The sequence below is a fragment of the Hetaerina americana genome, unplaced genomic scaffold (assembly GCF_022747635.1).
Source record: "Hetaerina americana unplaced genomic scaffold, ioHetAmer1.1.p SCAF_22, whole genome shotgun sequence".
Lineage (NCBI taxonomy): Eukaryota > Metazoa > Arthropoda > Insecta > Odonata > Calopterygidae > Hetaerina > Hetaerina americana.
Window position 1 is genome coordinate 8,356,224 of NW_027286786.1, and position 14,975 is coordinate 8,371,198.

Below are 14,975 nucleotides of genomic sequence, written 5' to 3' on the forward strand. Positions count from 1 at the left end.
GGTGGTGTACAGGGAAATAAGGAGCCAACTAGATCGCGAGCTATTCTCTAGAGACTAAGACAATATCTCGGAATGGTGCAGTAAATGGGGATTAGCACTTAATAGAGATAAATGTGCAGTTTTGATATTTTGGAACAAAGGATGCGAGGAACAGGATATAAACTACAAAATAGAGGGTTTAGTACTGACTACGGCCGATCAAGTTAAATATTTGGGAGTTTTTCTAACACCACGCCTGTCATGAGGAGCACATATCAGGACAATATGCGGATCAGCTTTCAAGAAACTTGGCTTCATAAAATGGGTGGTGGGGAAATGTAATGAGAAAGTTAAAGAGAGGTGTTATTTTTCTCTAGTTAGACCTCATTTGGAATATGCCGCAAGTATTTGGGATCCTTGGGAGAAAATTTGGCAAAAAGAATTAGATAAAGTCCAGAGAAAATCCGCTAGATTCGTAAAAAATTGTTATGATAAGAACACAAGTGTGACAGGTCTCTTAGGGGATTAGGATGGGAACCAATTGAAGTGCGGAGAGAACAAGCGAGGCTTAGACTTTTAGAAAGGTTCAGAACAAACGAGTTTAACTATGACACTGAAGGAATTATAAAGGCCCCACACTACTTAGGTAGATCAGACCACAAAGATAAAATAAGGGAGATAGATTCCCGGACAGATAGATACAAATACTCATTCTTTCCCCGAACAATCAGAAATCATAATAGTAAGAAACCGAAGTCAATTTAGAAATATTAAAAACATTTAATTTATAAGTCGGAGCAAAGTTAAACACTGCAAAGCTGTTAGGTATACTTTCAGGTGAATGTGTATGTAAGATGTAGTTTGAGTGTTTGCATGTGTGTGGGGTGTAAGAGTTCTTGCATGAATGTATGCCATGTTTTTTGTGAATGTATGAATTTGTGGTTCTTGCATGCGGTTTTTTTTCCTTTCTAAATTACGGGTGGTGTCCTAACACCCCCCGCCACACGCCCTTGCGGCGGCTTGCGGGGTATTAAGTAGATGTAGAAGAGTCCACATTTGTGCATACTACAGATCCCCCGATTCCGGAGAAAGATCAATTTTAGAACTAGAAGGAAGGGGTCGCAAGTTAAAATTTCCATTCACACAATAGAAAAATTATAATCGGAGGGGATTTCAATCTCCCATCCATTGACTGAAAAAACTATAGTTCCTTTGCAGGAGATAAGGACAAGGAGTCATGCGTTCGCGTCATTACTTCGTGTTTTCACATCACATTTGTTAAACCAAATACTACTAACACCCACCAGAGGAAAAAATATACTTAAATCTAGTAGCCACAAATTTATTCGAGGTCGTCCTAAATACAGACACACTTGATAAACCTAGTGATATCAGAATAGTGTTAATTGATATCTCATCGGTTTTATTTTGGATTTGGCAACCTCGGCCAAAAATAAGTTCTCAAATTGCCATTAGTGGAATTCTTCTTAGAAAGGACATACATTGGAGGAGAATTGACGCCATAAACGAAGGAATAGAGTGGGTTTGCGTTCAACAAAGTCTGACATTTGTGGACCCGAGTCGTTGGGTCAGTGACAGACGCTCAGGCCGCGATGGAGTGCATTTAAACAGGAAGGGATCCCTGGTTTTGTCAAATCTGTTTAAAAATGTCGCCCTAAAGCTCAGTGAGCAGGGAAACCTGTAATGGGCACAAAAGGTGGACCTCGCAATACCGAAGGAAAGGAAGGTAAGGGCTTAATAGTTTTGCAGGTAAACTGCCGACGTATTCTAAATAAAGTATGCCATTTCGAGACGTAAGTTGATGCATGAAATCCGGATATTGTGATAGGCACGGAGTCATGGCTAAGTGATCACATTATGTCTAACGAGATTTTTCCTCAAAATTTGTCAGTTTACAGAAGGGATAGGGATGGTCGTGGAGGGGGGATATTCATATGCGTAGATAAAAACTTAATAAGTACATTGGAATGGGTAAGAAATGATTTGAGATTATGTGTGTTCATGTTAAAGGCAGGAATGGAGGGAAAACTTAAAAAATAGTTGCTATGTACAGAAGCCCCAACGAAGGGATGTACGCAGTCGAGGTATTAGCAAACATATGCTCGGCAAACCCTGAGGATCACACCCTCATAGCGGGGGACTTGAACCTTCCAGGTATTCAATGGCCGGCAGATGAGGTCACGGTGGGGGGTGGGAAGGCCCAAGAAATCATAATTTACAAAAAAAAAAGTTCGTGAATTAAATAGAGAAAAGAAAATAGCCATAGAAAGTTTTCCACAGAAAATAATCGGGATGGTAATGGAAATAAATTTTACAAGTACCTCTGGAGGAGGAAAGGCAACAAAGAAAACATAACAGCTTTAAAAAAAGAGGATGGAACACTAATTGTTGACGATAAGGAAAAGAATAATGCGTTTAATAATTGGTATGTAAGTGTATTTAAGGTGGTGGGAAATAAAAAGGGTTCTGTAGATACATCTCTGAGTCAACAAGGAGGCGAAAAAATATTAAGTACCAAAAGTATAAAAACGACGAGCGCAGAAATTCATAAAAAATTATGAAAATGAGGGCAAATGGTATCTCAATTGACTTGCTTAAATTGGGTGGTAGTGTAGTTTCAAATTATATAAATCATTTATTCAATGTTACCTTAAACAATAATGCCCTGCCAAATGCTTAGAAGGAGGCATATGTTACGCCAATTTTCAAAGGAGGAGATAAGGCACTAATTGATAATTATAGACCGGTAAGCTTGACATCAGTTGTATGCAAGCTATTAGAAAAGATAATGGCTGAATATCTCTGGGTTTTGTGGGAGGGAGAGAATTGGTTGTATAGTCGCCAATACGGTTTTAGAAAAGGGCACTCTTGCGAAACTCAGCTATTAGGGTTCTGCCAAGAAATATTCGACTCAATGGATGTGGGAATAGAAGTGGCTGCTATAATAGTCGACCTATCAAAAGCCTTTGACAAAGTTGACCTCGTTCGCTTAGTGCTGATGGGCCAATTGTCAATACACACAGATGGAAGTGTAATCTCTTGGGTAAACATTTCCATGAAAGGTCGAGCACAAAGGGTCAAATTAGGAAAAGTGTATTCTGAAAAAACAAGGGTAACATCGGGAGTCCTACAAGGAAGCGTAATTGGCCCGCTCTTGTTTTTAATCTATATAAATGATCTCCCAGGAAATATTAATTTTCAGATAAGACTTTTTGCAGACGACTGTATTATCTACAGGAAAGTTGAAAATGACAGAGACCACGACATACTTCAAAGGAAGATTAATAAAATGGCGGATTGGGTGACAAATAATGGGATGGATATTAACGTTAGCAAATTCAAATCCATCACTATTAGTAATGGTTAATAAGTTAAATGGAAAAAATAGTGAATATAAATTATAAGAAAATATCATTCCTATAAGTGATACTTGCAAATACTTAGGTGTATATTTAACTAATGATTTAGGGTGGGGGCTAAATGTGGAGTACATTTTTAAGAAAGCTTTGAAAACTCTTCATTGGGTGATGAGAAACCTCAAAGGGAGCGTTAGAGCAACTAAGGAGAAGGTGTATCAGACCCTGGTAAGACCAATTTTAGAGTACGCATCTCTAGTATGGGACTCTCATGAAGAAGGACGAATCAAGAAACTGGAAAAGGTGCAAAGGAAGGCTGCCCGATATGTACTGGGGAAGCATAGGAGGATGGAGAGTGTGTCTGACATGCTAGAAACGCTGGGCTGGGAACCTCTACAAACGAGAAGGAAAGTAAGCAGACTTAGTGGAATGTTCCGCATTCTGAAGGGGGAGAAAGCTTGGGCAGATCTTAGGAAAGAGGCGGGGAACCCAAATTTTATAGAGAGAAATGACCACAAATTTAAGGTAAAATGCCGGGCACAGAGAACAAATAAAAAGTTTCTTTTCTAAATAAAACAATTGTTGATTGGAACACCTTACCTGCAAAAATACTCGAGCCCTTTCCTAAGAGAGTGTATACTTTTAAGAAAAGATGTAAGGAATATATCTAATAATTTGATTGATGTGTGGCGTATTGTATTTTATGTAATAGCTTCATTTTTTTAATTCATCTTTTTTTTCTTGCGGATTAATGTATGTAAATGAGATAGGGATTCGCTTGTTTTGTTAAAGAGATTTGTGTTTTGAAGTTTCCCATGGTGTACTTTTGTGATTATTTAGGACTTGTGTGCCACCTGACACTGTCTATCAGCACATGTGTATTTTTAATAATAATAAATGAACTTAATGGCTATGAAAAATAATAAACTCTAAAGAAAAATTAAACTTGTTTGATCGGGTCAGTTACGAAGAATTAAGGCGTGACCTACAGCAGTCTTGTGGTACATTTAAGGAAAGTAGTGGATACAGAGACGAAGAGATTTTATGGAGTGCTTCTCTCGGCATCACACGGGCTACAATAAAAAACACATGCCTAGTTAATTTAAAAGTGACCAGAGGTAACCTAGATGGTGCAATGTAGAAATATGTAAAGTGTTAAAACACCAAAGAGCATGGTTTAAAAAAATGAAGAAATCAAAAATGACGAGTTTAACAATAAACAATATTAAATAATGCATAACTATAAAACAGCTACAGCGTTAGTAAGAAGAAGTGCCGCCAGGCGTTAATAGAGTTAAAAAATAAAAGATCTGGTGAATATTTGGACGATAATCGTAAAACTATTTTGGTTATATATACGGGAGTTTCAAACAAGTAGACAGTACCATCCCTGAACAACAACGGACAAAATCTCAACACCAATTTAGAAAAATCTAAAAAGTTAAAGTACTATTTTCAAAGCGTTTTTTAATAATCGTTCGCAGGAATAATGCGAGTCACTACCTGATCGCTCCCTTGAACTCATGCCTTAAATTGTAATACCTTCTCTTGGAATCGAATGCCAACTTAAAGACATCAGTCCAAACAAATCCCCAGGCCCTGAACAAATCCCTGCTCGCGTTTACAAACCGACGGCCTCTGAAAGAGATTCTTTCCTGAAAATAATATGTGATGAATCCTAAATTCACCGCCTAGTACCCAAAGTCTGGAAAATAGCCAATGTCACTCCCATATTTAAAAAAGGCAACAGAGAAGATGCGAGTGATTACCGACCCATCTCTCTCATATCAACCTCATGCAAACTTTTAGGGCACATAATTGTAAGTTCAATCATGAAATATCTCGAGTCTCCGAATTTACTCACAAAAACCAACACGGTTTCCGAAATGGTAGATCTAGCGAGACCCAACTTGCACTTTTTGTTCATGGTATTTTGGTCTCAGAAGAAAATGACGTTCAAGCTTATGCTATATCTAGATATTTAAAAGGCATCCGACCAAGTCCCTTCAAAAAAGTTGCTCCAAAAGTTGGGAAGCTATGAGATTGATAAATGTGTAATAGTTTGGATTAATAACTTTTTAACAGATCGCGAGCAAAGGGATGTAACAGACGGGGTATCATCTGACACAGTAAGCATAACATCGGGTGTCCCACAAGGAAGTGTCATTGGTCCGCTATTGTTTCTTATGTATGTTAATGACATCGGGTCTCAGGTTTCCAGTAAACTTTGTCTATTTGCTGACGATGCCGTAATATATTGGGAAATATCCAGTCATGAAGATACATTATCATCAGCTATCGACATAAATGCAATTAAAAAGTGGTGTGAGATGTGGAAGCTCGAATTAAATTCTAGTAAATGTTTTTCGATAAATTTTTGGTGAAAAAATAATTCACCAGAAAACACAATGTACAGGGAACCAACGTAACAGACGTGGAATCGGTAAAATACTTGGGTGTAACGAAAACCACTGATATGTTCTTGGGAAAACACTTTCGTGAAATTTACGGAATATCCAATAAAAAGTTAGGATTAAAAAAGGAATACTTGGGCATTGTAATGAAAGGGTTAAGGACCTCTGACGGATAGATTAAAAATTACGTTTTTTTCTCGAACCATTATCGAAATAGACAAGATAGCATTGGCGAAGAAGATTATTAGAATTGGTAGTGTATATATTTGTTGATATATTGCATGTATCTTCTGCATGTTATTATTTTTATTTACTAGACTCATCTTTTTAATTTTTCTACAGCATGATTTGAATGTACGCATCCTGATATCAAATATTGTTGAATGTAATTACTTTCTTTCGTTTGATTAAGGTTTGTTAAGTGGATGAACTGACTAATATTTTTGCAGAGGTTTAGATATAGATGAATGCTAGAAATTAAGGAAGCAGCCAATGCAGTATTGTGGCAACGATCAACGCGAGTCAAATTCCAATTAGATAGCCCTCAATCATAGGATGTAGCTCTTGCGAGGCATCTTTTAGTATATTCATGTTGTGTACAATATCCGATTGGATAAAGGCTCATTTGGGAAATTGGGAAGGTTCAACGCAGGGTAACCCGTTTCGTTAAAAACTAACTTTTAAAAAAAAGCGTAACAGAAATGCTTTTTGAGTCGAGTTAGGAATCGACAGAAGAAAGATGATTCAATTCTAGGTCAAACTTACTGAACAAATTTACTTTACTTACTGAAGAACCACGTGTTTCAGCACCAAAGTCCCAACTTTCCAGCCCAAGACCAAATTTCAGCATCAGCACCAACACACAAGTCGATGCAGTATTCCTGAATTTCAAAAAAGCCTTCGACAAAGTCCCACACAATAAATTGTTACATAAACTTAAATACTATGGGATCAACGAGAAAATAATTAATTGGATTAGAAACTTCTTGTCAAACCGCAAACAAATAGTAGTCATAGATGGGTTGTGCTCAACGGATAGAGATGTAACTTCGGGCGTCCCCCAGGGAAGTGTAATAGGGCCTCTTCTGTTCTTAATATACATTAATGACTTAAGCACAAACGTTGGTAGCAATCTGAGGTTATTTGCTGACGACACGGTGGTATACAGGGAAATAAGGAGCCAACTGCATCGCGAGCTACTCTCTAGAGACTTAGAATATATCTCGGAATGGTGCAATAAATGGGGATTAACACTTAATATAGATACATGCGCAGTTTTGAAATTTTTGAACAAAGGAAGCGAGGAACAGGATATAAACTACAAAATAGATGGTTCAGTACTGACTACGGCCAATCAAGTTAAATATTTGGGAGTTGTTCTAACACCACGCCTTTCGTGGGGAGCACATATCTTAACAGTATTCGGATTAGCTTTAAAGAAAATTAGCTTAAGAAAATGGGTGGTTGGGAAATATAATTAGAAAGTTATAGAGAGGCGTTATTTTGCTCTAGTTAGACCTCATTGGGAATTTTCCGATGTCTCGATTCCACAATATCACGCCTGACTCTTCACTTTTCATTGTTCATCATTTTTATCTTGGGAATGATAATTGAGGTATTTTCCTGCGGCCTTCCCCAATAGTGTTTTTCACGTGGTACCATTACTTTTTGGCTGCCCCTCTGGGGCCAGACACCATTGCAGCCGCCACACTGAGGAACAGACGCTGCGTGGACTACCTTTCGTCTGGCTCCTAACCTTCAACCTATCTGGCATGGGTGATCAAGGGCAATTTTAATACCCTCGCAAGCACAGCACTGGGGGTATATATACGTCTATATATATATATATATATATATATATATATATATATATATATATGTATATATATATATATATATATATATATATATATATATATATATATATATATATATTATATTTTAGGTAATCTACCGGTTAAGGTAGGTTTTTGGATGGGCACAACTACCAAACAAACATTTTATTACTCCCAACAAAGCACAAAATCCAGCATCCTACTCTATATCAGGTCCCTCTTCATCTCTGAGTACTTTCTTCCCCCCTTGATCCCGTCCAACATCCCTATCCTGTTCCTTCCCTTTCCTCATTTGCCTAACATTCTCCCCTCTATTAAAGTCTTCAAAACCCCCTGCCGGTAAATACCCCCTTCATCCACTTTTCCTGCCTCCATAGGATTTCTCCCAACAAACCCCTCTCTTCGCCCACCTTACCAAGTACTTCCGCATTTGTTTTCTCCTCTGTCCATTTTACCTTCTCCATTCTTCTCTTCACACCCACATTTCAAAAGCCTCCAGTCTACGTCTATCCTCCTGCTTCAATGACCACGTTTCCGCTCCGTACATAGCTACGTTCCGTATCAAAGTTTTTACGAGTCTATTCTTATCATCCTTACTCAACGTCCCCGTCATCAACTCCCTCCTCCTTGTGAAAGCCTCTTTGCCTAGCGCAATTCTTCTCCTTACGTCCCTACTACTTTGACCGTGTTGGTCCAAATCACTACCGAGATACGTAAACTGTTCTACCTGCTCTAGTTTTTGCCCTCCTATTTTAATGTAAAGCTTAGCCTTTTCCTTTCTGGAAAATCGCATAACCTTTGTTTTATTAATATTAATTCTCATTCCATACCTGTCGCACTGAATTTCCAATTTACTAAGCAATGCTTGCTGCCCCGTTGGCTGACTGACAAACTCAAGCTTGGTCATCAGCAACCCGAACTAATTTTACGAATTCCCCGCCCACTTTCATTCCTACCTCCAGTTCTTCCCATGCCTCTTTAATCATTTCCTCTGCATACAGGTCGATCAGCAACTGTGATAATGGGGAACCCTACCTTACACCTCTTCCTAACACTGCCCATCCAGACTCCCCGTTCCCCACTCGCACCTGTGCAGTCTTAGATATGTACAGGTTGCGGATTATCCTTCTTTCCCTCCAATCTATTACTATTGTCTGCAATATACTAATTAACTTTTCCCAATTCACTCTATGAAACGCCTTTTCTAAATCTACGTAACAGGCAAATACGTCCTGGTTGCATTCTATATTCCTCTCGATTAAAAATGTCATTGCTGCTAAGGCATCACGTGTACCTCTCCCCTTCCTCAACCCTAACTGATCATCCCTTAAGTAAATATTTGCCCTACTCTCCAACCTTTTTTTTATGATCCTGAGAACAACTTTAGCTGCGTGGGATATCAAACTTATTGTCCTGTACTTTATATATATGTGAGTACAAAGAATCAAACAATTAATTGAGGCGTTTAACAAATTTAGCAAAACAAGCATGGTGGAAGTAGCATTGCGAGGATATGGAAAGTCTGCAGAGGAAGGGTGAAATCAGTGCGCTGTACAGCAAACTTAAATCTTTATCGGGAAGTAAGAAAGGGAGATCTATGCTACCTGGTGGCGGGTAAGATAATAGCTTACACAGGAAATATTCAAGAGATGGAAGGGAGATATAGAAGGACTGCATAGTAAAGAACTTATATTAACAAAGTTAGACATAGAAAATGAACATGACCTAGAGGAAAATAACTTAGGTCCAGGCATACTCTTCCATGAGATAGAAATGGTATTAAGGGAGATGAAACCAAGTAAGGCTATGGGGGTGGATAAAATTCCTGCGGAACTATTGAAATATTTAGGAAAATATGGGAGGAAGAGGCTATACCTGTATGGGCTGATTCGTAGTATCTACGAAGAAGGAATCTGGCCGGAAGAATTTTCGAGATCAGTTTAAGCTCCTTTTCCGAAAAAGGTAAAGGCTACATCATTGGAGGAATAAAGGAATATAAATTTAATATCCCACGTAGCTAAACTAGTTCTCAGTATCCTAAACAAAGGATAGAGTAAGGCAGATGATTACTTATGATTTGACCAGTTTGGGTTTGGAGGGGATCGGTACGCGTGAAGGAAGACGGAAAGAAGGAGGGAAGGAAGGAGAGAGGTACGTTTGATGCATTGCAGTAACTCTAGTAATTGCAGTTGCTCTATACTAACAGTTAGAGATAGGGCGGGTAAGATAATAGTTGACACAGGATAGATTCAAGAGAGATGGAAGGAGTATAGAGAAGAACTGAATAGTAAAGAACTTCGACCAACAAACCTAGATATTGAAAAATAATATGATGTAGAGGAAATAGCTTAGGTCCAGGCATACTTGATGATGAGATAGAAAGGGCATTAAGGAAGATGATATTAAATAAGGCCGTGGGGGTAGATAACATTCCCGTGGAACTATTAAAATGCTTGGGAAAATGTGGGAGGAAGAGGCTATATGGGCTGATCCGTAGTATTTATGAGGAGGGAATCTGGCCGGAAGACTTTGTGAGATCAGAATTTAGCTCCTATTCCGAAAAAGGTAAAGGCTACATAATATGAGGACTATAGGACAATAAGTTTGATATCCCACGCAGCTAAAGTTGTTCTCAGGACCATAAACAAAAGGATAGAGAGTAGGGCAAATGATTACTTAGGGGATGATCAGTTTGGGTTTAGGAAGGGGAGAGGTACGCGTGATGCCATTGCAGTAATGAGATTATTAATCGAGAGGAATATAGAACACAACCAGGAGGTATTTGCCTGTTACGTAGATTTCGTAAGAGCGTTTGATAGAGTAAATTGGGAAAAACTAATGAGTATATTGCAGAAAATAGGAATAGATTGGAGGGATAGGAGGCTAATCCGCAACCTGTACATGTGTCAGACTGCTCAGGTGCGGGTGGGAAACGGGGAGTCCGGATGGGCAGTGTTAGGAAGAGGTGTAAGGCAGGGTTGCCCATTATCACCTTTACTAATCAACTTTTATGCAGAGGAAATGTTTAAAGAGGCATGGGAAGAACTGGAGATATGAATCAAAATGCGCGGGAAATTCGTAAAATCAGTTAGGTTTGCTGATGACCAAGCTTTAGTTTGTCAGTCAGCCAAGGGGTTGCAAGCATTGCTGAGTGAATTGGAAATTCAGTGCGATAGGTATGGGATGAGAATCAATATTAATAAAACAAAGGTTATGCGATTTTCTAGAAAGAAAAAAAGCTAAGCTTTACATTAAAATAGGAGGGCAAAAACTAGAGCAGGTAGAACAGTTTACGTATCTCGGAAGTGTTTTGGGAAACCACGGTCTAAGTAGTAGGGAAGTAAGGAGACGAATTGCGCTAGGCAAAGAGGCTTTCACAAGGATGAGGGAGTTGATGACAGGGAAGTTGAGTAAGGATGTTAAGAAAAGACTCGTCAAAATTTTGATACGGAGCGTAGCTATGTACGGCGCGGAAACGTGGTCATTGAGGTAGGAGGATAGAAGTAGACTGGAGGCTTTTGAAATGTGGCTGTGGAGAAGAATGGAGAAGGTGAAATGGACAGAGAAGAAAACAAATGAGGAAGTACTTGGTATGGTGGGCGAAGAGAGGGGTTTGTTGGGAGCAATCGTATGGAGTCAGAAAGAGTGGATGAAGGGGTTATTGACCGGTAGTGGGATGTTGAAGACTGTAATAGAAGGGAGAATGTTAGGTAAAAGAGGAAAGGGAAGGAACAGGATAGGGATGTTAGACGAGATGATGGGAGGAAGAAAGTACTCAGAGATGAAAAGGGACCTGATTTAGAGTAGGAGATTGGATTTTTTGTTTTGTTAGAAATCCCAAAATGTTTATTTATTAGGTGTGTCAATCCAAAAACCTACCTTAACCGGTAGATTACCTAATAATAATAATTATACATAATTATTTATATTAATCCCACATATAGATCATTGGCTGAGAGACGATTCAATGCAAGATTGAAATTATTAAATAAATTTAGATCTGCATGTTTCAGCACCGAGGTCCCGCAAATTATTCGTACTCCTACATACATTGGTCGCTTGGATCATGCATATAAAATTCGGGAAATAGATGCCAGAACTAGCCGACTCAAGGACTCCTTCTTCCCACGGACAATACGGGATAGCAACTCCAGGGTTATAGATAGCAAAAATTCCACTTGCCACCCTCAGCGTCTAAAAAATAATTAGTTGTATTTAAATGCATGCTCTTCCACTTACCTTATGTGTTTTGTTATAATAACCCATTCTTTCCGAATGACCTCATTCGTGTTCTGTTCATCTGTTTTTAAGTTTCCCTTTCAATCCCTCGTCCCTCTCCGCGGGGGGAAATTCCTGCTACCTGCAACGTTGGGTCGCATTCCCTGCCTTTTACAGACTCTTTGGGGGTAGAGTGTTTCGTGGTGCATTTTCATGTGGTAGTAATGTTTCAATTTCTTGCTTGTTGTGTCCTGGCTTCCGTGTTGTAGGATGGCTTTCGTGCTGCATCATGGGGTGCAGTTTTTTTTAGTTGTTTCGCGGTATATGTGTTTGCATGAGTATTGGATGAAGGGATTCTTGCATGAGTATGTGCGCTGCTGTGGGTGTAATTTTCCGTGTTGTTTTTTTTTGCATGTGGTATTTTTCCTTTTTACGGTTGGTGACCTAACACCCCCCGCCACACGCCCTTGCGGCGGCTTGCGGGGTATTATGTAGATGTATATGTATATATATATATATATATATATATATATATATATATATATATATATAAATCCCATATATATATATATATATTAATCCCACACACACACACACACACACACACACATATATATATATATATATATATATATATATATATATATATATATATATATATATATATATATGGGATTTTACGGATGTGGATACCCCAAGTTATGTCGTTACTTATGGTAACACGTAGGCATTTTATCTTGCCAACTACCTCAAGGCCAATTTGTAAACAAATTCTGTTGATCTTTTAAAAATATTAACTGCCAAATATTTGTTATGGCTTGTTGGCAATCCAATTTTGTCCGTTTCTAAATTCATTCTAGATCCTGTGCGAGCATTCAACCATCCCCATCCCTGTCTCCCTTCAAATCACTCTGTCATCCGCGAGCAATTCATTTACAGCAAGGAGCGTCATAGAACGGGCCACGCGAGAGTCATAGTCGGATGAGTTGAGGGTCATTTCTCAATCAAATGTTAGTATGGCTATAGCTATGGATTTTTTGCTCTCATCGCCATTCGATATTATTATGAGACTTACGATCAGCTAGGTAACCTTTAGTTTCCGGAATAATGCCAGAAGTAGGAATTCCTTCTGATACCCAACTAAAAACCGGCATTCGGAAGATGCGAACCCGATACTTTGCATATCCACGCCTTCCCATATCTTCGCAGTCTCCTTGAAAACATCTTCCAATATTTCCCATCCTTATTTTCAGAATTAAATTATGAATCACCAGAGGAGTGAGACATTTTTATTTATTTCGTCATATTTTCAGGAAAATTTAGGTAAACCAAACGCTTGGCATATAGATCATCAGCATGAATTCCAGTAACTGTTGTGGGTTTATGAACCCGGGAAGAAAATTGATGAGGAATTAAATTATGTGTCTACAAAAGTGCTATGCAATCAAATCACCTTCCCTGGAGCATGTAGACCATGGTTTAAATGATGGTAGATCGTCCCATGAGTCACCCATATGAATTCCACTCAGGTGAAACCATTAATCTTGACTTGATAAGTCATGACAAGTATGTTAAATTGCATTTTTTCAATTTTCAGGCATTTAAACAGTTCCCTTGCTTTATCCATATACCAGAGGAAATGTTGTCTTTAGAATAGCGATTGATAATTAAATGTACTTCAAATATTATGAAAGCTCCCAATCGGCTGTGATTAGTACGCGTAGTTGCCTTCAGACCTAGAAATAGGGGTAAAGATTTTATGGACAGATGTATAAAGTTCTACCGAGTTGACGCTGGGAACATTTTAATTTTGAAGATGCTTCTTATCTTTCCGAGGGTAGTAACGCAGGTCAGAATGTGACCTCCTCGTCATTACACCATTTCCATATAGGTCATTTGAGGTGGGAACTTTTTCAGGTGAAATAAAACTTACTTTCTCCGAAGGGCAATTCCTTTCTTCAGTTTTTTTAACGATTTTGATAATGGTGGAAAGGTTAATATGATATGGTCGCTAATACTGTTTGGTGGCCTTTATGTGGTTTCTCATTTCCTGGAGGCGTAATTTTTTCACCTAGGAGGATCACCACAGGGAACCTGATGTTCCCATGCCATCGAAATTGTTAGTGAAACCATTCCGACTAGCGCTGTCTGCGATTGACTCTAATCACTTCGTAATGTGTGCAAAAGGTCTTTGGACGTGATCTCGCATGTGCTCACGTGTTGAGTGATTTGTGCTCCCAACTGAGTGACTCGGCCCTGAATCATTCCACCTCTCCACTTTTGCAGATCCTAACATCCCCGAGATCGAGGTGCAGCTGGAGAACTCGGCGTACGGGGACCACCGTCGGTGCTGCTACACCCACTGCCCCTCACCCACCGCCCCGGGCGTGCCCCTCTCGGCCTTCGCCCCCTCGCCCACCTCCTCCGACTTTCTGCTGCCGGCCGGCGACCGGGCCGTCATGAACAACGGAAGAGGGGTGTGCTTCCACTGCCTACGGGGGTGGGGCGTCCACCACCCGCGGTCAATAACCCCCGGGGGTCGCAGCGCGGCTGCGGGGGACGGCGGCACCCCCCGCTCCGCCCCCGCGACCCCCTCCGGCGGCTCAACACCCCGCCCGGCGAGGGGAGCACATTGTTGGAGACTATTAGTTTTGCAAGGTCTGTTGTTATGTCTAGCGAGAAGGACTTCATCTCTCAGTTTCCTTTACGAGTATACATTATAGTGAGAATGGGGGGGTGGAGGGGGAGGGCGTTAGGGGGGGAGGGGGGGCAAGACCTCACGGGGTGTTGGGAATCGAGTGCGGCCGTGAGCCCCGAAAGGAGTGCGGGCGGCGATGCGTCCCGCCGGAGCTGCTGCTGTCTGTCTTCGGCCAGGGACGAGTGTGCAGAGGCCACCGCGTGTGCCGGCGATTGAAGGAATGAATGCTTGGTCGCTGCACTCCGAGGGGCGGCGGTGAGAGGGAAGATGCCTCTTGAGGGGACTGGGGGAGGAATGGGGGCGGGTGTGAGGGGGGGGAAGAGGTCTTGGAATGAGCCGTTGTTTATTTTGGTTGCCTGGTGGAAATAATTGAGGTCTAGTTTCATTAAAAAGGGGATTCGGCTATGTAATGATATCGGAAAGTGTGTTTGTGTGATTGTATGTATATTTAGAG

At 40.1% G+C, this 14,975-nt stretch overlaps 1 protein-coding gene across 1 annotated transcript in view; it reads left to right on the forward strand.

Moving 5' to 3' along the window:
• Positions 1 to 14,546, forward strand: part of Mid1 (calcium-permeable channel component Mid1) — a 366,055-nt gene extending 351,509 nt beyond the window's left edge. The window contains exon 3 of the mRNA XM_071586384.1: positions 14,110 to 14,546. Within this exon, the coding sequence (XP_071442485.1) occupies positions 14,110 to 14,546 (437 nt within the window). The remainder of the gene's footprint in view (positions 1 to 14,109) is intronic.
• Positions 14,547 to 14,975: the final 429 nt, after the last annotated feature.